The sequence below is a fragment of the Prionailurus viverrinus genome, chromosome B2 (assembly GCF_022837055.1).
Source record: "Prionailurus viverrinus isolate Anna chromosome B2, UM_Priviv_1.0, whole genome shotgun sequence".
NCBI lineage: Eukaryota > Metazoa > Chordata > Mammalia > Carnivora > Felidae > Prionailurus > Prionailurus viverrinus.
Window position 1 is genome coordinate 45,307,388 of NC_062565.1, and position 23,541 is coordinate 45,330,928.

General features: G+C 35.9%; 1 protein-coding gene across 1 annotated transcript in view; it reads left to right on the forward strand.

The window, feature by feature from the left end:
* Window positions 1-23,541, forward strand: part of CD2AP (CD2 associated protein) — a 141,700-nt gene that overhangs the window by 69,052 nt on the left and 49,107 nt on the right. The window contains exons 5-8 of the mRNA XM_047858581.1: window positions 1,031-1,151; window positions 19,725-19,912; window positions 22,243-22,321; window positions 22,714-22,808. Of these exons, the coding sequence (XP_047714537.1) occupies window positions 1,031-1,151; window positions 19,725-19,912; window positions 22,243-22,321; window positions 22,714-22,808 (483 nt within the window). The remainder of the gene's footprint in view (window positions 1-1,030; window positions 1,152-19,724; window positions 19,913-22,242; window positions 22,322-22,713; window positions 22,809-23,541) is intronic.

Here is a 23,541-nt window from a genome sequence, read left to right on the forward strand (position 1 = left end):
TTTTAAAAAATATTTTAAGCCTTTCTCTTGTGCTTTTTCAGCATTTTGTTCATAGCTTTGTTACAGCACGCATTGTATTGTAACTACCTGCTTAGTGTTTGTTTTCTTTAGGTTATTTCACTCAAGGGCAGAGATTTCTCATATGCAAATATCAGTCTTTCCCTAGTAGTTAACACCAAAGTGTTATACCTAGTGAGTGCCTGCTGGATGAATACCTTATTAAAGTTTACTTTGTAATTCTGAGGTGAAAAACACTTAAAACATATTTTAAACAGAATAAAGAGCCTTTTCTACCTATGATATTTCATGTACTGCTGTTAAGTGAATTTTTAGAATGAATAGTTTACTCTTAAATTTTTTTTTAGAAGTTCTACATCTTAAAGCAGTTATTAAATATTATTAAATAACTTCATGAAACTGAGTAACCTTGTGATTAGTGAATGTAAATATTTTTCTAAAGAGTTTGGTTCCGGAAGATATTTCTGGTTGAGGTGGGGGGGAATGTTTTGAAGAGCCTAGTATCTGGATTTTAAAAATAAGTGATTCTTTTTCTTACTTGGGTTAAGAGTCACTTAAAAGGGAAATTATATTCATCAAGCTTTTTCCAAATAAAAAATCTTCATGTACTTAAATAATATATGAAATAGACTATAAATATTGAAATGATTACAAATTGAGACTTAGTTGGGTTTAAAAGAAGTGACATTCCAGGAGAGAGCTATCTACTTCCTGCTATTAATACCTTATTCTTGGTTATCTGATATTTTCATAACAATTATTTATGTCATACATTGCACTTGATTACAAATTCTCGTTGTAAATGTTGTAAAATACTACCGATATGACTAATCCTATATATGATCAATCTAATCCATTTAGATTTAATTTACTAAAAATATATTTTCCCCGTTGTATTTCCTTAACAGATTTAAAGGGATTATTTTGCATCATTAACTTTGTGCTCACTTATGTGGCTTAATTTTCCCATAGTGGGAAATTTTTATCATTTTTGAGTTGTGAACTCTTTCAGGTAGAAGAAGGATGGTGGAGTGGAACCCTGAACAACAAGTTGGGACTGTTTCCCTCAAATTTTGTGAAAGAATTAGAGGTAACAGATGATGGTGAAACTCATGAAGCCCAGGAGGATTCAGGTAGATTGTTTAAAAATTTTGAATAGATTTAAATAAAATTATATATGATCTAGTGTTTATTCTGTATTATTTGAAACTCTGTTCTTGTGTTGAACTCTGAGCTTCAGGTTTTCTACTTTTATGAAGCAGCTTATGACAGGGACTTAAAATGAACTAAATTCCTAGGCAAATACTTTCATATTTTTCCTTCTCTGATGTTTGTTTCAACCCAAACTAAGTGTTTAGTACCCTGATTATGAATTGATAGTCCTTATGTTTTCTGATTTCTTACCACTTAAGATGTACTGATAGTGTTTTGATTTGAGTTTGCAAATGACCTGTCTACTTCAGAGATTTTAGGAATTGAAAAAAAACTTGCTTTTGTGTTTTTCCATATTGAGATAATTACATTTTTTTGTGCAGCCAGAATGTCATTTAATTATTTTGTGATTGCCGTCATTTATAGACTCACCTGTAAATTTATATTAAATTTGCTCACCATGTAAAACTATGATCAAGAGCATTTTATCCCAAGCTAAATTTAAATTATTTTTATTATTTTTATTTTTAAGAATTGCTGTGGAATTAGTTTTGTTTTTTTTTTTTTTTTTAAGAGAAATTAAATTCATAAGTGGTAATGCAGGGATAAGTAGCTCTTTTTCTGTATGGAACAGTATATGTAGTGAGGTTTAATATACTTATCAAAATTAAGACATTAAATATTGACAGTATTCAATTTGACAATATCATTTAATCCATAGTTCATATACAGATTTAATTGTTCTAGTAATGCTTTATATAACTATTTTTTTCTCATATTTCTGGAAAAGCATGGAGGGAATTTGTTTCTCAAGTTTCTTTCTTGAGAATTGTTTCCCAGGTTTTCTCTACTTTTTTCTTGACAATTTTGAAGAGTTTAAGCTGGATATTTTATATAGTAGATCCCAGTTTGGGCTTTTCTCCGGATTCCTCATCATTAGTTTTAGGGTGTATTTTATTGACAGAATTACAAAATGATGCTATCTCATTGCATTGTATCAGAAGGCACGTGATGTCTGTGTGCTTTATTTTTGGTGATGTGAAATTTGATTCCTTGGTTCAAATTGTGTTGCCAGTAAATGTACTTTTTTTTCCTTTATAATTGGTAAGTGTCTTGTGGGGAGATACTTGGAGACTTTGTAAATATCCTGTTTCCTCATCAAACTTCTCCCAACAGTTTAAGCATCCATGGATAAATTTTGCCTGAATTAGTTATTACTTCGATAGTTGCAAAATGATGATTTTCTAACTCCACCATCCCATCTTTGTTTATTACTTGACATTCTTCTCTAAAGAACTTTTATTTCTGCTCAGTTTTAATAAGCGCCTGGGTGCTTCCATCAGTTAGACATCTGACTTCAGCTCAGGTCATGATCTCACGGTCCGTGAATTCAAGCCCCACGTTGGGCTCTGTGCTGACAGCTCAGAGCCTGGAGCCTGCTTTGGATTCTGTGTCTCCCTCTCTCTCTTTGCAACTTCCCTGCTTGTACTCTTGTCTCTCTCTCTTTCTGAAAAATAAACATTAACATTTTTTAAAAAAAATCAGTAGTAGTTTTAACTCTAATCTTACTTTTAGAATAAAATATATGACCTTAGGAAGCGGTAGAGGCCAGTTTAATCAGTGAATGTTTCTTAAGCTTCTTGTGTGCTAAGTGCTAGTTTGGTTTTGTGAGGGCACAGAATCCCCTCTGCAGTCCAGAAGCTTAAGGTCCAGGCCTCTGGGTGATGAGACAAGATATGAACTCAAATTTTAGTACATTTTAGTCTAGAGTAAAATGATCTGAGTATAAGAGGTACTAGTGAAATATAGTTCTAAACGGAATATATTGTTTGTCACTTACTTTGTAGGTTTTCGTCTTCTCAGAAATGTTCCAGGAAATATTAGAAATAAAATATGCAGCTTGGGAGTGCCTGGGTAGCTCATTTGATTAAAGGTTTGACTCTTGATTTCAGCTCAGGTCATGACATTGAGCCCAGTGTTATGCCCTGAGCCAGGCTTTGCCCTGGGGGTGGAGCCTGCTTAAAATTTTCTTCCTCCCTCCTCCTCTCTCTGCTCCTCTCCTGCTTGTGTGCTGTCTTAAAACAACAACAAAAGCAAATATAATATGTAGCTCTGACTGCAACTTTTTTAGAAGATGTTATGTTCTAAACTTCTGTGTTTTTCCTTCTAATCATTCTTGCCCTTGTTTTCCTCTATATGGACTTTTTTTTTTTTTGGAAAATGGTTGTTGTAAAAAACATATGGAACTTATCATTTTGATCATTTTTTAGCATAAAGTTCATTTGTTGAATAATACTCTGTTGTATGTATGTACTGCATTTTGTGTAGCTGTTCATCCATTCATGGATGTGTGAATTGTTCCCACCTCTTGGCAGTTGTGAATAATGCTGCTAAAACATGGGCATACAGATATTTGAGACCTGTTTTCAATTCAGATACATACCCAGAATTGGGATTGCTGGATTATATATAGTTCTTTTTTTAATCTCTTAAAGAAGTGCTAAATATAATTTTCTATAGTGTTTGCCCCATTTTACACTTCCACCAACAGTGTAAAGGGTTCTAATTTGTCCATATCCATAGCAACACTTTCTGTTTTTTGATATTAGCTATCCTAACGGGTATGAGATGTTATCTCATTGTGAGTTTGATTTGCTTTTCTCTGATGATTACTGATGTTGAGTATCTTTATATGCTTGTCGACCATTGTGTATCATCTTTGGAGAAGTATCTGTTCAAGTTCCTTGTGTGTTTGTTTTTTTTTTTTTTTAATTTTTTTTTTTTAACGTTTATTTATTTTTGAGACAGAGAAGGACAGAGCATGAACGGGGGAGGGTCAGAGAGAGAGGGAGACACAGAATCTGAAACAGGCTCCAGGCTCTGAGTGGTCAGCACAGAGCCCAACGCGGGGCTCGAACTTACGGACTGTGAGATCATGACCTGAGCTGAAGTCAGCCGCTTAACCGACTGAGCCACCCAGGCGCCCCCCTTGTCTGTTTTTTAATCAGGTTATTATTATTATTTTTTATAGTTGTAGGAATTCTTTATTATGGACATTAATTCTTTATCAGATATATGATGTACAGTTATTTTCTCCCATTCTGTTGACTATTTTCTTTGTTGTAGAAAAGTTTTTAAGTTTAATGTAGGTAGTCTATTTTTTCTTTTGTTGCTTGTGCTTTTGGTATCATATTTAAGAAGTCATTGCCAAATCCAGTGTTATGAAACTTTCCCCCTGTATTTTCTTCTAGGAATTTTATAGGTTTTGGTTTTACATTTAGGTCATTAATTCATTTTGAGTAAATTTTTGTGTATGGTTTTCAGACAAATGTCCAACTTCATTCTTTTGTATGTGGATATCTAATTTTCCTAGCAGTATTTGTTGAAGATGTTACTGGACAGAGGATCCGTTCAAACTCTGTTGGTTGATCACTGCTCGAAAATTAATACTCAGGAGACAAGTGGTGGTGGGAAAGGAAAGGTTGCTTTTTCAGGAAGTTGGCAACCTGGGAAGATGGTGGTGGATTAATGTCTCAAAGACCATCTTCCCCATCCAGGCAAAGCTGGACAGTTTTAAAGGGGAAGGCATGGAAAAAAGTGAGGGGCGGGGGTGCAACCTGCAGGAGAAGCAGGTGCCCAGGCAGTATAGTCATATGTGGACATGATCCTGAACAGACTTGCTGGCAGCAGCAGCAGTTGTTTTTGAATGTAGTTAGGCCTTATATTCTGGTCCCTTCACTCCTCAAGGTCAGTGGTCTGCAAATCTCAAAGTAAGTTAGTTCTGCAAATCAAGGGACTTAGGTTAGCAAGCAAGGAGTGCAAAACTTGAAGCAATTAACCTTTAACACTGGTTGAAGTTGAAGTACATTTGACTAGTCTATGCACACTTTTATCATGGCACCCACGACCGTTGTACATGTTTATGACTTCCATCTCCAGCAGGCTGTCAGCTATTTATTTTGTTTTTCTTTTTCTTTTTTTATTATTTTTTTATTATTATTTACAAAAAAATTTTTTTTAACGTTTATTTTTGAGACAGAGAGAGACAGAGCATGAACGGGGGAGTGGCAGAGAGAGAGGGAGACACAGAATTGGAAGCAGGCTCCAGGCTCTGAGCCATCAGCCCAGAGCCCGACTCGGGGCTTGAACTCATGGACCGTGAGATCGTGACCTGAGCTGAAGTCGGACGCTTAACCGACTGAGCCACCCAGGCGCCCCAAGCTATCAGCTATTTATAGGCAGCTATTTATGGGCAGAGACTATAGAAGGGTCCAAAAAGTGAATAGCTTATGAGCTGTTTAATTTTTACTCTAGAGTATTATATTTTATCTCATGTCACTTATGTGCCTTTTTATAGTGCCAGCCCTTTGAGGAAAAATAGTATAAATAAAACTCCATAATTTATATATGGAGCAGGTAGCCCTCATTCCAGTTGATGATGTCATCTGTTTTCCGGAACAGAAGATAATGGTACTGTTTTTTTCTAGGGAAAGTAGATGAATCTCTGCTACAGTTGGTTCGCCTACTTGCATAGAAGCGTTGTGCTTTTAAAATCAGGGGTTGATCAGTCAGCATTTGAGGGTGATTATTGCCTCTAGGCAAGAGTATTGCTTTCTTCATGTTTCTTGGTTCACTTTTGAGAAGCACATGAAAGCTGTACACTCTCTGGAAAGTATACATATAATGATATGAATAAAATTTTACCTATTAGTTCATGTGGTACATAGTTCACATATACACACATACGTATACACACACACACACACACACACACACACACACACACACACATATGACTAGATGATATATTCTCTTGGTTCAAAAATTAGTATGTAAGGGCATCTGGGTGACTCAGCCAGTTGAGTGTCTGTCTTCAGCTCAGGTCATGATCTCATGGTTCGTGAGTTCAAGCCCCACATTGGGCTCTTCTGCTCTCAGTGCAGGTCCTGCTTTGGATCCTCTGTCCCCCTCTTCTCTCTGCTCCTCCCTGTGCACTCTCTCTCTCTCAAAAATAGAAAAAAAATATCAAAAATTAGTACATAAAAATGTACATTATAATATAAAAACCTTTTTCTTTTAAAAATTTTTATTTTTGAGAGAGAGTATGCATGCATAAGTGGGTTGGGACAGAGAAGGGGCTGGGGACAGAGGATCTGAAGCAGGCTTTGTGCTGATAGCAGACAGCCCAGTGTGGGGCTTGAACCCATGAACCGCGAGATAATGACCTGAGCTGAAGTTGGATGCTTCACTGAATGAACCACCCACACTCCCCTATATGTTCTTTAAAAAAAAAAAAAAAAAAAAAAAGTGTATTATAATACTTGTCTCCATCTACCCGGTTTTTCTCATCTGCTCCATATAGCAAGCATTTGTACTTTCTTGGTATCCTCCCAGTGTGTGTTTATGCAGGTACACAGGAAAACATGTATTTGTCTATTCCCCTCTTTCTTAAATAAACTGTAGCATAATATGTTTTTCAGAATATGCTGCAGTGAAAACAACCTAAAAATCATGGAGGCTTAAAGACATAGTTATGTAGGGACTTAAACTGATGGAGTCTGCTCTTTGACCTATGGCTTAATGCTTGCAAAGGCAGGGAAAAAGGAGCATGGCTTTTAAAGCTTCTGCTCCAAATTTACACATATTGCTTCCACTAATACTGTATTGGACAGCCATGGTCATGTCTAAGTCAAACAGAGCAGGGATATATAAATTTTTCTACAAGCTGAGACGCCAAATGTAAATAAGAATACAGCCGCCACATATACTATCATTGATTATCTTTTTAGAATCCCTTATTTAATACTCATTGCCTTTTGGGGTGCCTGAGTGGCTCAGTCGGTTAAGCGTCCAACTCTTGATTTCGGCTCAGGTCATGATCTCACCATTTGTGGGTTCGAGCTTCGCATTGGGCTCTGCATTGACAGTGTGAAGCCTGCTTGGGATTCTCTCTCTCTCTCTCTCTCTCTCTCTCTCTCTCTCTCTCTGTCTCTCTCTCTCTCTGTCTCTCTGTGTCTCTCTCAAAAAGTAAATAAACTAAAAACAAAGACTCATCGGGCTTTTAAAGGTGTTGAAGTGTACTTTTTAGCTTTGTACATGTAATAAAAAATTAATGAAAAGAACACTAACTTCATGGGTATTTAGTATGAAATGGTGATGGCCAGTAGCCTTGTGAAAGGTGCAAATTTCCATTTTTAGGTTGCCTCCCATTTCTAAGTGTTCTTTGGATGTATTTTTTCTCCTTAACTTTGCAATGAACTTTTTAAGATTCTAAATTTCTCTAAGGCTGTACTCTAAACTGCATGAATTGAAGCAACAAATAATTGAATCCTTTAAAAACTTGTCTTTTGGTCAATGTCTGTCTAGTGTCCTTTAGAAAATGTATGTCTAGCATGTCCTCATTTTTCAGATTATGTGTATAGAGAAAACTTGGCATAGTACCCGGCAAGTTTTGAAGCATAATGGATGTTAGTACTTTTCTTACCACACTGTTTTATTTTCACTTCTTTACCTCATTCTTTCCTTTAATTTGCCTGTTTAAAAAAATGTGGAGTCTGTGGGACACCTGGGTGGGATTAGGCGGTTGAGCGTCCGACTTCGGCTCAGGTCATGATCTCACGACTTGTAAGTTCGAGCCCCACATCAGGCTGTGTGCTGACAGCTCAGAGCCTGGAGCCTGCTTCGGATTCTGTGTCTCCCTCTCTCTCTGCCCCTCCCCCGCTCATGCGCGCTCTGTCTCTTTCAAAAATAAATAAACATTCAAAAAATTTTTTTTAAATGTGGAGTCAATTGTATTTGAATAGTGACCTGATAAAGTTGTGTAAAGCAGAGCAGTTTTTATTGCTATGAGTTGGAGTGCGGTGGGGTTGGGACGCTGAAATCTGTTTCAGTGCAGATGTTGATTACATTGAAAGATAGAAAATCAATGAGATAGGAAGATATAGAAGAGTCATAGAAAACAGATATTTTATGTTACACTTATTTGAGAATACTTGGTATTCTAAAGTCAGGACTTATGTTTTAAGGATGTGTAAAAACCATTAGAGAACAAACAAATACTGAAAGCATCTGGCTTAAATTTAGTGGTACAGTTGTTACTTAACACTATCCCCTGAATTACTTCTTATGTGTGTTATTGTTTCTTATGTTTCATAGGTAACTGGATTTTCTGATATTTATTTTTAACATTAAAATTTGTTACAAATTAAAGCTTATGGTGAAATGATGTGTATGATGCCATGGAAACTCAGCCCTTAAAATATGTGCAAAAGTTTACGTCCATATAGGGCCACCAGCAAAAGATGGACAATTTAAATTTTTATTATATTTTATATTTTGTATTTATAATTTTTTATAAGTACTTTGGGTACTTTCTTGCACCATTCAGCCTTGTTTGAATTTTAGTAACTTTGCAGAATTTTATCTGCTAAAAATGTACTTCCTTGCTTGCTTAACCCCTTTAAAATAACATCACATTCTAAATGTGGAGCTTTGTGATTATGGGGTGGGAAGTCAGTGGTTGAAGTACACTATAATTCCATTTTTTAAAAAACTCTAACTTTTAGGACAGAAAGTTTTTGAATATTGATTTGAATGCCAAGGAGTGTGTGCTTTATAAGGACTTTAGAAACCTCTAGTGATAAAAGAATATAGTCCTTTTAAGTTCTGATTTAAGAGTTCCATCTTATGCATTATGATTAGAAGAATTGATCCACTATTCCTATGTCCTAACGAAATGTAATGTACTCTGTAATTGGTATTATTACAGTCTTTTTATTGTTTTACTTATTTGGTATGTATGTTGTGTTTATACTCTACATTACAAAATGTTATTTTTTGCTTATAGTATTGAAAAGCCATATCCAGCACATTTGATTAGTTTATGTGGTTTCTCCTTATACCCCTTTACATTTAGTAAAGCTGTTCTCCTTAATAAACTAAAATATATGGGGTGGTCTTCTTGGTTTGGCCAGTTGAACTCCAGCTATTAATGTTAAGAAGATAATCCTGACTCAAGACAGTGTAGGCAGGTCATGGGCAGTTTATTTTTATGTCCTCAGTTTTCATTGAAGAACTGTAGAATAAAAGATATAAGAAAGTCACTATTACATTTTTTATAGGAATGTGGTAAGTTTATAATCTATTCTATTACTTGCTGATTTCTTTATAAAGTCTCAAGATAAGTGTCTTCTGATAATCAATTTCAGGAAAAGCTTTGCTTCTCTATGGAAGTGTTATGTTTCCATTTTTATAAAATGAAATGACTCCTTTTTCATTTTGTCAAATATACTTAACCATTTTTGTTAGATGTCCTTTGTAATCTTTTACATTCCACTTAATTTGCTAAGTAGGACTTGATTTCAATATCCCCCCTTATTCTATAAAGCCAGTGACTATAGCTTCTGGTATTTTCTACTGTGTGTGAGTCTCCTCCCTGCCTTAAGCCTATAAAAATCTCCCTTTAGATGTCTAATAGGCATCTCAAACTTAAGGTGGTCAAAGTGATCATCTCTTCTTTTCCTTGCACCTAAATTTGATCTATACTGTCTTCCTCATCTGAATTAATGGCAACTCCATTTTTCTTTTATTTAAACCAAAGAGTTGGATTCATCTTTAACTCTTTTAATCTCACATTCATTAGCTGATTTTGTCACCTGCTAAATACTGCTCCTACTCTGGTATAAGTTATTTTTTGCTGTACAATTGTAGTAGGCTGTTATTTGCTGTTACCTGCCTCCTGAATGTTAATGTGCTCACCTTCTAGTAGGTACATATTTTACTTAAAGTAAAGCCAGAGTCTTTTTAAATTGGCTACAAAGCCCTGTGACTGGGCATCTACATATGCCTCCCCCTACCTCTCTTTGCCTCCTATTTAACTCGCCCCTTTGTTCATGTTGGTCTCCTTACAGTTTTAAAGATGTAAGGAACATTCCTGTTGCACAGCCTTTGCAGAAGCTTTGGAGTTAGATGAGATCACCTAGAGAGACTGTCTAGAGTGAAGAAAAGAGCCTTGGATCGAATCCTATATAGCAACATTCATGGTATTAGCTGAGATAGAATTACTAAAAAGAAGACCAAGAAGGCACACAGAGAGAGAGAGAGCCAGGAGGAAACCCATGAGTGTGCAGTAGTCAAGGGGAGAGTTTTTCAGGGAGGACATAGGCAGTATTGCCTGATGCTGCTTGTGAGGTTAAGTAAGGTAAGTAAGATAAATAAAATGTAATCTTGGATTTAGGGACAAAGATCATTCATGACCTGCCTAAGGGCAGTAAAGAAAGATGATTGGGTGGGGAAGCAGTGGAGAGAGTAAGTATAAAGCAGTGCAGCAGTTGAGAACAACATATATTCTGTGGCAAAGAACAAGTGGAGAGGGAGGAGTTGAAGATGCAAATTCAGAAGAATGGGATTGATCACCAGAACAGGATTTGCCCAGAAGGTAGAGGGAGTGAGATTCTCACCGTAGGTATCATGATTAGTCTCAATTGATTGGAGAGACACCAGCATTAGTGCCGGGAAACTGAAGGAGAGATGTCTGAGTTTTTTTGTTTTTTGTTTTTTTTCTATGAAAGAGGAGAGATGCTAAAAATGAGAGGTCAGAATTTTGAGGAAACTAAAAGGGTCCTCCCAGTTCAATGTTTTGAGCCACACATTCCTCTGGGTTCGGGCTACTAGATGCACGCATGACACGAAATGGTTAAGAAACCCTGATGGGTTGTTCTTTAGAAGTTCTGATTTCTTATGGGTAGGGAGGGTTCATTCTCTTAGAAGGAGTCAGCAGAGGTTTCATTTGATTATTTGGGCTCTGGAAAAGAAGATAGTGCTTGTTGCTAGTGCACGGGATGTTTGTGGAATGGGGTATATGCTGGAAGTGCCAAAGGTGGTGGAGGGAAATTTGGTGGTCTGCAGCTTGGCCTGCAGGGTTTAAGGTGGTGCACACTTGCTTTGGTGTTTGTATTCCCACATTGGCATTCACCTTGAACAACTCCCAGTGAACAGCTTTGTAAGGAAAATTGTTGTGGGGCTTTGATACTTTTACTGGTAATACATTGTGAGTCTTTGTATAGCCAGATGCTGTTTCTGAAGATTCTCTTTAGGAACTAAGGAATACAGATTTTAACTATTTAAAACACACACAACATTTTCTTAGGAAATGTAGGATTATTTTCAAAATCTTTGAATAATGCTGAAAGATATTCTTTGGAGTAAAAAGAGGGGGGATTTATGCTAGCAACTTTAGATTCTAAGTCCTACTTGGTTTACATGTTTTACTTTAAGATACTCTACATTAGTTCCCCATTTAATGTGTAATAGTGAGCCGGGGGACCCGGGTGACTCTGTCGGTTTAGCGTCTAACTCTTGATTTCTCTGTAGGTCATGATCCCAGGGTTGTGGGATTGAGCCCCATGTCAGGCTCCATGCTGGGTGTGGTGGCTGCCTAAGATTCTCCCTCTCTCCCTCTGTCCCTCTTCCCCATTCACATGCTCTCTCTCTAAAAAAAAAAAAAAAAAAAAAAGTGAACTTGGATTGCTTCTATCAAATGCTTTGTATTTTCATCAAGTTTCTACTTTGTTTTACTTTTCTTTAGCACTCAGTACAGCTCACATAAAGATTCCTTTTTTTTTCCCCAACAATTATATTTTAGGACTTTTGGTTATTTTAAGTCACTTTATTTGGAGGTATAAGCCATTAAGTGGCTTTTGCTATAGAGATTTAATACAAAAGGAAGAGAGAGTTTTAGGCTTAATAGGAAGACTTACTTGCTTGTTACGTTTTCTGACAGTGGCACACGTGAAATGTAGATACAATTTTTCTACAAGCTTAGCAATTCAAGGACAGTCTGACAGATGAAGTATATAGGCATTTGGTAAGATTTCTGTTTTCTCTGGTTATAAAACCTCCTGTTCACACCCAACCCCCTTCTCCATATACCTTTCTTCCTTTCTCCTCTCCCCTTCTCCTTCCATTCTTCCTTGTTGTGTTTAAGATGTTTTCCCTTTTGTTTTTTGTTCTGTGTTATCATGCTGTCTCTTAACTTGAATGGTGCTCAGTAATACATCTTTAAACTCATTAAAAATAAGAGCCACTGAGCCAGACACTGTCGAGCACTTTTATAGGAATCAGTTTAATCCTCATAGCAGTCTTATGAGAGTCTTGTTTTACAGGTGAAGACACTGGGCACATATAGTAGAGGAGGTGATATGAATTAGGCAGGTTTGACTCTGTGGGGCTTCTGGGTGACTCATTAGGTTAAACATCTGACTTCGGCTCAGGTCATGATCTCACGGTCGTGAGTTCGAGCCCCGCGTCGGGCTCTGTGCTGACAGCTCGGAGCCTGGAGCCTGCTTCAGATTCTGTGTCGCCCTCTCTCTGACCCTCCTCCGTTCATGCTCTGTCTGTGTCTCTCAAAAATAAATAAACATTAAAAAAAAAGGTTTGACTCTAAAGTTCATGTGCTTTATCGCTATACTATACTGCCTTCCAACCATTGATTTAATAATATAGTAGTTTTGACAATTTTCAATGAGGTGAAAGCAATCAGCCTATCTATTAGTACTAGATAACTTTTAATATCTAGGCATTTATTTTAATGATATGCTTTAAGGACTCCTGTAAAGTTTACAGTCACTAAATTTAAAAGAAAATTTTCACTTTTGGTCATAATTCTAAAAACTGGAAATTGCACCTTAAAATCATTTGATGAAGTTGCATTTGTCAGAGTATGGTTTATTAATACCATAGATTGTTTCACTTTAAAAGGCCTCTCAGTAGGTACCTCATACTATTCTGTCTGAATATTGTTTTGTCTGATAGACTGGTTATTGAAGCTGTATATTACAATATTTAGACCACAGTTCTAGCAGTGAGGGAGTAAGACAGTGTGGAATTACTTTCCCACCTTAAAAACTGGGAAATTGAACAAATTATTGAAAACAAGTACTTTCAGGGGCGCCTGGATGGCTCAGTTGGTTGAGCATCCAACTCTTGATTTCGGCTTAGGTCATGATTCCAAGGTCATGAGATTGAGCCCCGCATTGGGCTTAGTCCTGAGCATGGAACCTGCTTAAGATTCTCCTTCCCTGCTCTGTCCCCCTCCTCTGTCTCTCTCCCCCTCCACCTCATGTCCCTCTGCCACTCTTCCCTTTTCACATGTGCTTTCTCTCTCTCGTGCTCTCAAAACAAAACAAAACAAAACAAAAACAACAACAACAACAACAAAAAACCCAAGTATTTTCAGAGTATAGGCAGCACAGGAATGAGATACTTGAGAAAAGGGCAAATAAGGAAAACCCTATCATTGTCCTGAATTTCTACCAGGAGGTAATATTTGGACTGTAGTGCAGGAAGAGTGAAATTCAACAGAAGGTTGTCAGTTTTGTTGAGGAGTTAGAGATTAGAGTTCAACCAAGCCAAGATAGTTAGAATTGTGGAACTGATTACCTGGAGAGAGGGAGAGAGAGGGAGAGAGGAAGTGAAAGTGAAAGTGCTCTAGCAATGTGATTACAGAGTTACCTTGAGTATTTGGCTGAATACCAATCTGTCATTGTATGGGGTGCGGCCTGGTGAGGTTAGACGTGAACAGTTTGTGAAGAGTAGTAATTACTGGGGATTAACATGAATAATTCCCAGAATTTAAACAAGGTCAAAAATTTTTGAATTCTCTCCATTTGGTTTTGAGAGACTTCATTGAATACATGGGTAACTCAGTGGAAGGGTGAAATGAGAGTAGATGGGTTTTCAAATAGCAGCTATTCTAGGTCTACCCTGAAAAAGCTTCACACTGGTATGCAGATACTTACCTGTTTGCTGGAAAAAGATCAGTTTTCTTTAATATAGGGTTTCTTAACTTTGTCCCTAATGACGTTTGGGCAGGATAGCTCTGCTTTTGGGGTCTATTCAGTGCATTGTAGAATGTTTATAAACATCTCTGATCTGTACCTGCTGAATATTAGTTGCACTCTTCAGCTATAATAACTAAAATTGTCTCCAGACACTGCTACGTATCTCTTGGGGTACAGAAGCACCCCAGGTTGAGAACCAGTGGTTTTTAAAGGATTAGAACAAGATCTAGCACTCACTGACATTGAATAAAATGAAATACCAGCTATATATCTAAGAAGTAGCAAAATGTGACAATTTGGAGGAAAAATTGATTGATAGAAAGTGGACCACAAATGATGGAGTTGGCAACAAGAATGTTAAAATAACTATAAAAAAAATGCTCAGCATGCTCAAGGAGGTAATCGAAAGTGTGAGCTTAATGAGGAGGGAAATAGAAGATATAAAAAAAGAACCAAATGGAACTGACTACTAGAGACAAAATACACAATGTCTGAAATGAATTCCTTCTTGTGGAATTTTGCCAGTAGAGCACGAAGAAAAAAATGATCGAACTTGAGAATGTAGTAGTAGACTGCATCCCAAGTGAAGCACAAAGAGCATAAAGACTGCAAAAAACTTGGGATAATTTTGAAGAGTCTAACATACATAGCTAGAGTTACAGAAAAAGAGGAGAGAGAAGGTGGTCAGGAAAAATATTTGAAGAAAGATATTAAAATATGTCCAATTTGATGCAAACTATAAATCCACAAATTCAAAAAGGGTAACCATACAATCCAGGGCTGGTAAAAGCACATCATAATTAAGTGCTAAAAATAAACAGTGAAGTGGAAAATTTCAGGAATTAGAGGAAAAAGGCACTTCAAGTAGAGAAGAATTAAGATAAAAATCCACAGAAAGGTGGCTCAGTCGGTTGAGCATCCAACTTTTGATTTCCGCTCAGGTTATGATCTCACGGTTCATGAGATAGAGCCCTGTGTTGGGTTCTGCGCTGACAGCAAGGAGCCTGCCTAGGATTCTCTCTCTCCCTGTGTCACACAGAAGTCCGCTCTCTCTTTCTCTCTCTAAAAATAAATAAACTTAAAAATAAAAAAGATAAAAATCCACAGATAATCATCAGAAACTAAGTATGGTGGAAGGTAATGGAATGAGATCTTTGAAGTGTTGGAAGAAGAAAAGTGGTCAACCTAGAGTCCTATTTTTGTGAAAATACTCTTCAGAATAAAGGTGAGGTAAAAAAGTTTTCAGCCTGGGACACCTGGGGTGGCTCAGTCGGTTATGTGTCTTCCTCTTACTCTCAGCTCAGGTCTTGATCTCAGGGTCCTGAGTTCAAGCCCCGTGTTGGGCTGTGCACTGGGCAAACGTGGAACCTGTTTTAAAAAAAGTTTTCAGCCAAAGAATAATAGAGAATTCATTACCAGCAGAATGCATCCTAAAGAAAAATTAAAGCAAATTGTCCAGGAAAAAAGTAAAATGATACTAGATGGGAACTTGTATCTATATAAGCAGAATGAAGAGTGACAAAAATAGAGGTAAATATGTGGATAAGCATAAAAGTTTCCCATTTTTAAATTTCTTTAAAAGATAATTGACTATTTAAAACAAAATAATATATCATGGGAAACATAATGTAGAAGTAAAATATAGGTATGTATGTATGACAATAGTAGTTCTAAACACAGAAGATGAAATGGAAATGTGCCCATTGTATGTGAAGTGGTATAGTGTTATTTGAATGTAGATTTTGTTGGGTTAAAGATGGCATATTATAAAGCTAGAGCAACCCCTAAGAAAGTAAAACAATGAGGAATAGCTGATAAATAATAAAATGAAGTGGTAAAAATTACTTAAAAAAAAAAAGACACGAAAGTCAGCTCAAAATGGGTTAAGGACTTCAACAAATACCTGAAACCATAAACCTCCTAGAAGAAAACCTAGGTGGTAAGCTCTTTGACATCAGTCTTGGAGATGAGTTTTTGGACTTGACTCCAAAAGCAAAGGCAACAAAAGCAAAAATGAACAAATGGGACTACATCCGTCTAAAAATCTTCTCCACAGCAAAGGAACCCATCAACGGAATGAAAAGGCAGCTTATGGAATGGGAGTAAATATTTGCAAATCATTTATCTTAGAAGACATTAATCTCCATATATATATATATGTATGTACATATATATGTACATATATATACATGTGTGTATATATGTATGTGTGTATATATGTATATATGTATATACATATATATACATGTGTATATATGTACATATATATACATATATATACACACATGTATACATACATATATATATACATATATATATACACACATGTATATATATAGAGAGAGAGAGCTTATCCAACTAAAAACCATTAAAAATGGGCAGAGGATCTGAATAGGTATTTTTTCAAAGATGATGTACAGATGCCCAATATATACATGAAAAGATGCTCAACATCACTAATATTCAGAGGAGTACAAACCGAAACCACAATGAAATATCACCTCACACCTGTTCAGATGGCTGTTATCAAAAAGACCAGAAATGTTTGTGACGATGAGGACAAAAGGGAAGCGACCTGCACTGTTGGTGGGAATGTAAATTGGCACAGGCACTATGACAGTATGGAGGTTCCTCAAAAACTTAAAATTACCATGTGATCCAGCAATCCCACTTATGGTCATTTACCTAAAGAAGAGTAATACACTAACTTGAAAAGATATCTGCACCCTTGTGTTCATCACAGCATTATTTACATAATGGATAAAGAAAATGTATTATGGGGCACCTGGGTGGCTCAGTCAGTTGAGCATCTGACTCTCGGTTTTCAACTCTGGCCATGATCTTGCAGTTTGTGAGATCAGGCCCTGCGCTGATCTTGGAAGTCTCTCTCTCCTTCTTTCTCTACTCCTCTCCTGCTTATGCACTCTTGTGCACACACTCTCGTGTGTGCTCTCTATCAAAAAAAAAAAAAAAACAACATTAAATTAAAAAAAGAACATGTTATATATACACAATGGAATATTATTCAGCCACAATATAAAGAAATCTTACCATTTGCATCAACATGGATAAAACTTATAAGCAAAATAAGTCATGGATGACTTACAAATGAAATAAGTCAGACAGATGAAGACACATACTGTATGGTCTCACTTAGATGTAGAATCTAAAAACACACTAAACTTAGAGATACAGAAAACATTGGTGGTTGCCAGAAGCAAGGGGTATAGGATGGGCAGAATGGGTGAAGGTGGTCAAAAGGCACAAACTTCCAATTATATATAAACATATATATATAAATTTATTATATATAAAAATAAGTTCTGGGGATGTAATGCAGAGTATGGTGACTGTAGTTAATAAAATTGTATATTTGAAAATTCATAGGAGAGAAGATGTTGAAAATTTTCGTTATAAGAAAAAAATTTATAACTGTATGGTGATAGATGTTAAGACTGGTGATCGTTTCACTACACACACACATACATGTATGGAATCATTATTTGTACACCTAAAACTAATATAGTGTTATATGTCAGTTATATCTTAATAAAAAAGGAGACAACAGAGCCCGCTGTCTCTATGTGCACATACTGAGGAAAGGCCATATGAGGGCACAGTGAGAAGGCAGCCATCTGTAAGTCAGGAAGAGAGATCTCACCAGAACCCAACATGCCAGCACTGATCTGGCTTCTAAACTCCCAAAATGAAAAAAATAAAAGTCTATTGTTAAAGCAAAAAACAACCCAAAACAAAAAGAGAGAGAAAGGAACAAAGATCAACTGGGTAAATAGAAAACAAATAGCAAGATAATGGATTTAAACCACATCAGTGATTACATGAAAATTAAGTTCTCTAAAAACTCTAATTGAAAAGGCAGTTGACTGGATAATATGCTTAATATGCTTCCTACCAGAAGCTCACTTGAAATATTAAGGTACTGGTTAAACGAAAGAAGAAAAAGGGAATTCAGTGCAAAGCATAAGAAATCTAGAATGGTTACATTAATGTCAAAGTGTATTTCAGGAAAAAAATATATTACCAGGGATAAAAAGGAACATTTCATAATGGTAGAGTCAATTCATAAAAATTATGTAACAATTCTAAAACTGCATTATTTAAAAAAAAATGTTTATTTATTTTGAGAGAGAGCAGGGGAGGGGAAGGGAAAGGTGGGGGGAGAGAGAATCCCAAGCAGGTTCCATACTCAGTGCAGAGCCTGATGTGGGACTCGATCTCACAACTGTGAAATCGTGACCTGAGCCGAAATCAAGAGTCAGATGCTTAACTGACTAAGCCACCCAGGCACCCCTATATGTGTAATCTAATACCAGAACTTCAAAGTACGTGAGACAGAGACTGCCAGAACTGAAACAGGCAAATCCGCACATAGATTTGAACATGCTTCTCTCATTAATTGATAGAAATTAGTGATGATGTAGAAAACTCGAATAATCGAATAAGTGGATCTAACTGATGTTTATGGATAGTTACCCTGGTAAGAGAATACACATTCCTTTGAAGAGTACATGGAATATTACCAGATACACCCTTAATGTTTGGGCATCAAAGAAGTCTCAGAAAACTTAGAAGATTTCAAGTCCTATGAAGTAGGTTTTGTGAATACAATGGAATTATTTTAGTAATAGATATTTGGGAAATCCTCAGTTACTTGGAAACTAAACAATATTTGTAAGTAACCTGTGGGTCAAAGAAGAAATTGTGAGGGAAAAAACTGGTTTTTCAAATGAAAAAAATGGAAACAATCAAAATTTGTGGAATGCAGGTAAAACAGCACCTATGGAGAAATTTATTGCTTTCAATGCTAATACTAGAAAAGAAAAAACTAATGTCCATGATCTAAGTTTTTATCTGAAATCAATAAAAGAAGAGCAAAGTAAACCTGAAATAATTTGGAGCAGGAAATGAGAGCAAGAAACTATGAAATAAAAAACAAGCCAACATTCAAGAAGATCAACAGTTGAGTTTTTTGAAAAGATACAAAATTGATAAAGGTCCAATGACTGATTGAAGAAAAAAGAAAATATTACTGTCTGATTAATAACCAGATGTGAATGTCACCACAGATCAGACATTAAAGGGATAATGAAAAAATATACTCATGAATTTGATAACTTAGATGGAAAAATTCCTTGAATAGTACAACTTCTCAACAAATAGAAGTAATACAAAGTCTGAGTAGCATATGAAGAAATTTGAATTCATTATCAAAAGTCTTCACACAAAATACTGAATCCTATCAAGCATTTAATCTTTTTTTAAAAAATATTTGTCTATTTTTAGGAGAGTGCAAGTGGGGGAGGGGCCGAGAGGGAGACAGAGGGTCTGAACCAGAACCAGGCTTTACGCTGACAGCCTGACAGCAGCGAACCTGTGCAGGGCTTAAACTCACCAGCTGAAGCGTGAGCTCATGGCCTGAGCTGAAGTCAGATGCTCAGCCAACGGAACCACCCAGGCGCCCCCTTCATTTCTTAATTAGCATTTTACTAATTGAATATACCTAAAATTGATACCATCTTAAACAGTATCCAAAAAATGCAGTATAAGCGTATCTTACTTTTTTGGATATTTTAGTACTCTGTCATTTAACTTTATTTTATCATTTTTAATTAGGCATAGGATGTAAACAATATGGGAGGGAAATATCACGATCTTTGTAATTCTGCATTCTTCAAAAGCAAACTATTCTTTCAGAAAATGTTTTCGCTGGGCCTACCTCACCCTCAGCGTCTCTGGGCAGTGGGAATGAGGCTGCACTGGGATCAGTCACACAGCCAAAGAAAATTCGAGGAATTGGATTTGGAGACATTTTTAAAGAAGGCTCTGTGAAACTGAGGACGAGAACATCTGGCAGTGAAGCAGAAGAAAAGAAAACAGAAAAGGTAATAATGGTGAACTTAGATTAACTCTACTTAACTCTCTCATGAAGCACTTTTTAAGGTGTAAGTCAGTTTGCAACTCTGTTACACACCCTTTTTTGAAATTGCTAATAATTGGTTATGATTGAGACGACTGTGAGAAACTGTTTTCAGCATTACACTGATTAATGTTTATGTTTGATTCTTATAAAATGAGAATGTTTATTGGTATTAATACCAACTTTTCTAAGTTTTTAGTTACCATAGGTAAAAATGGAAAGGGCAGGAGTTTTTTTGTTTTGTTTTTTGCCTTTTTTTAAAGCTAAAATTACATACTTTTTCTTTAAATTTGAAATAGGCCTAAGATGGGTCATTTTAAAATGGATTCACAATGAGGTATTAAGTTAATTAGGCACTACTTAACTCTCCTCTGGATTGTTGGCAGTGGTGAAATTTGCTTCTCCTCTAAATGTATGGAGAACTTTGTTTTTCATTAGCATTTTGATGGCATTATGAAATAAATCAAAATGAATGTACCATAAATTATAACATCTAATAATAGGTTTCAAAGATTTTTTTTTTTAAGTTTTATTTATTTGAGTAATCTCCCACCAGGTGTTGGGTTTTAATTCACAACCCCGACATCAAGAGCTGTACAATCCTCTAACCAAGCCATGCAGGCACCCCTTTAGTAACAGATTTTGAAATAAACTAATAATGTTTTGTTTTGGGGGAAAAGAGCTACAATTTTTAGAACATGAATTTCAAGGCTGTTTTTTGAGGTTCACACCTTAGAGGTACAGATTGAGTACTTCAGTTAAGAGGTTTTCCTGTTGACTTTTAGGGCATTGTTTCATTTTAGTTCTCAGTTGTATGTCTGTATTTAAGTTTTAAGAGTTGAAAGTATTTCAGTATTTACTTACCTAGTTCCGCTATATTTCACTTATTAGACTGATTTGGTTGGTGAAATATATTCTCAAGTTTTCTTCTAAAATGGTTAGTTTCCACATATTTTTTCTTTCCCAGTTTGCTACATATATTTTCATGTAATAATGATTTGGGTTCAGGAAAGAGAACTTGTACTTTCTACCCTACCCTCTCCTAGCTCTGAGACTGTGGCAGTAAGATTATGGGGCCTAATTGGTTCTTGGTTTTGATACCTTGATTCAAGGTAAAGATTGGAATTCTTGTGGTTTTTGGAATGGTTGTATAGCCAGCCATATAATAGCCAGGGATGCTGGAGAAGCACTGTTTGCATTATGAAGGACATTAGATAATCTGGGGCTCCTTTCTAACTTTAAAGCTTATGATTCATAACGAATAATTTTATTTAGTTAATGATTACACTAATACTCTTTCAGTTGCCACTTACAATGTTCACTACTCAAGACTAACTGTTAGTGAGAGTCCTCTCAAATATCACCCTATTTGAGAGCCTTGCAAGCCTTGCTTTTTGATCACTGATCCAGGAATTGATAGAGAGCACATTTGCTATATTTGTAGGTGATTGATATCAGATTAGAAGAAATGATGGTTAGACTTGTGAAAAATTAAAGTGAGTATCTTAAAAGAGAAACAGAACACACAGTGATAGGTAAGTTAGTAGTATATTTAGATTTTTAACTAATGAAAGCTAAGGTCAAAAGTAATGTTCTTTCTGGGGAGAGAAGTCAAGGAAAACACTAGTATGAAGGACTTACTTTAGTCAATTACAATGTAAAATTTTCTACTGACTATAGTTGTAAGGGTGGTAACATTACCTAGGTGTTTTCATTCAGATAGCAGCAATGAAGTATAAAGACCTTTTTTTTTCTTTTTTTTTTCTCTATCCCCAAGTTTAGTGCTGTGGTTTAAAAGCCCACTTTCTACAGTCAGACTTCCTCTGGCTCACTACTAAATTCAAATCCAGGCTCCACTACTAAATTACTGTTAAGGTGGGCAGGTTTCTTAACTGCTTCCTAGTCTGTAAGAGGAACGAATAATAATGCTTACTTTATACAGATTATTCAGAGGATTAAGTTATAAGGTATGTAAAGTGTTTAGCTAAGGAGTTCCTACTCAGTACATTTTCAGGTGCTATTATTTTTATTTATTTTGGAGGTTTAACATTAAGTGACACTTATGGGTATTATGGGTATCAGAATGTGTATTATTCTTAAGATAGGAAGTTTTAAAAATTTGAAGTTCTGAGCTATCATTTCAGTAGTTTTGTTATCTCTGTCTTTTCAGTCACATTACTAACCTGGCTGTAAGTACCATTAGGGAAGGCTGGCTTACTGCAAATGAAAATTTTGTTTAATACTGTTATCTTAATTCTCACTTAAAATAGTTGATACCATCCTTTTCTTTTCTAGCCCTTAATTATACAGTCAGTAGGATCCAAAACTCAGAGTGTGGAGATAACAAAAACAGACACGGAAAGTAAAATTAAAGGTAAATTTTTGAATAAAATTTTCATGTTGGGAAAGAAGCATGCTCAAATGTATTATTAGATTTTTTGAAACTGTATATCAACACTGTACTACTTGATCAGAGTATTAGATCCTACTAGAGGTAAGCACTGCAGGGTCAAAGAGTTCAGTGTGCTTTGTTCACGGATGTATCTCCCTACAGTTAGAACCAGCGCCTAGAACATATTAGCACTAGGAACTATTTGAAAGTGTGAATTAATGAAATTGTTACTTAATTCAGTATATAGTGTCGGCCGACATTATTCATCTTTAACAGCTTCTAGTGTACTTTTTTTAACACAAAGTAGAGGCTTAATAAGTATTGTTAAAAGAACCAATTTATTTAATCTGCATTATTTACTTTCTTTATTTTAGCTAAGGAATATTGTAGAACATTATTTGCCTATGAAGGTACTAATGAAGATGAGCTTTCTTTTAAAGAGGGAGAAATAATCCACTTGATAAGTAAGGTAAGATACTTGTCAGGTGTTTGGTGAATTATTTAATTTATTCATTCTTCTATTTCCCCGTACAATGTAAGCTCTGGAGGAGCTGGGATTTTGTCTTGTTTCTGTGTCCTGAGAACATGACACATGGTAAATTCTCAGAAAGTTTTTTTTGAGTAGATTTTTATTGTCTGTTTGTATAATAATTGATGTTTTGGGGATTACTTTTGCCATCCTGTTATATTTTCTCTCTAGCCCCAGCTCCTCTAAGTTTCTGTTCTCACTTCCTAGTTTACCCCATTACATTTTTTTTGCATCTAATGCTTTTTGTATCATTTATAATATAACAAGAAAAAGAATGGGGCCCCTGGATGGCTCAGTCGTTTAAGTGTCTGACTCTTCATTTCAGCTCAGGTCATGATCTCACGGTTCATGGGATCGGATAGAGCTCTGCATCTGGCTCTACACTGACAACAGGGGAGCATGGTTGGGATTATGTTCTTCCTCTCTCTCTCTCTCTCTCTGCCCTTCCCTCACACCCACACTCTCTCTCCCTCTCTCTCTTTCTCTCAAAAATAAACTTTAAAAATTAAAAAAAAAATGAATAGGGAAACAATTCCATCAATATTGTAGACGTTTATGAGACCATACTGTGTTTGGAAAATGATGCAGCTATTTCAAAGAGTTAAGTAGTTTTATAACTTAGAATAAATTATGGAAAAAGAAAAAGCCCAGGAGTATTTGGGTCTGGGCAGAA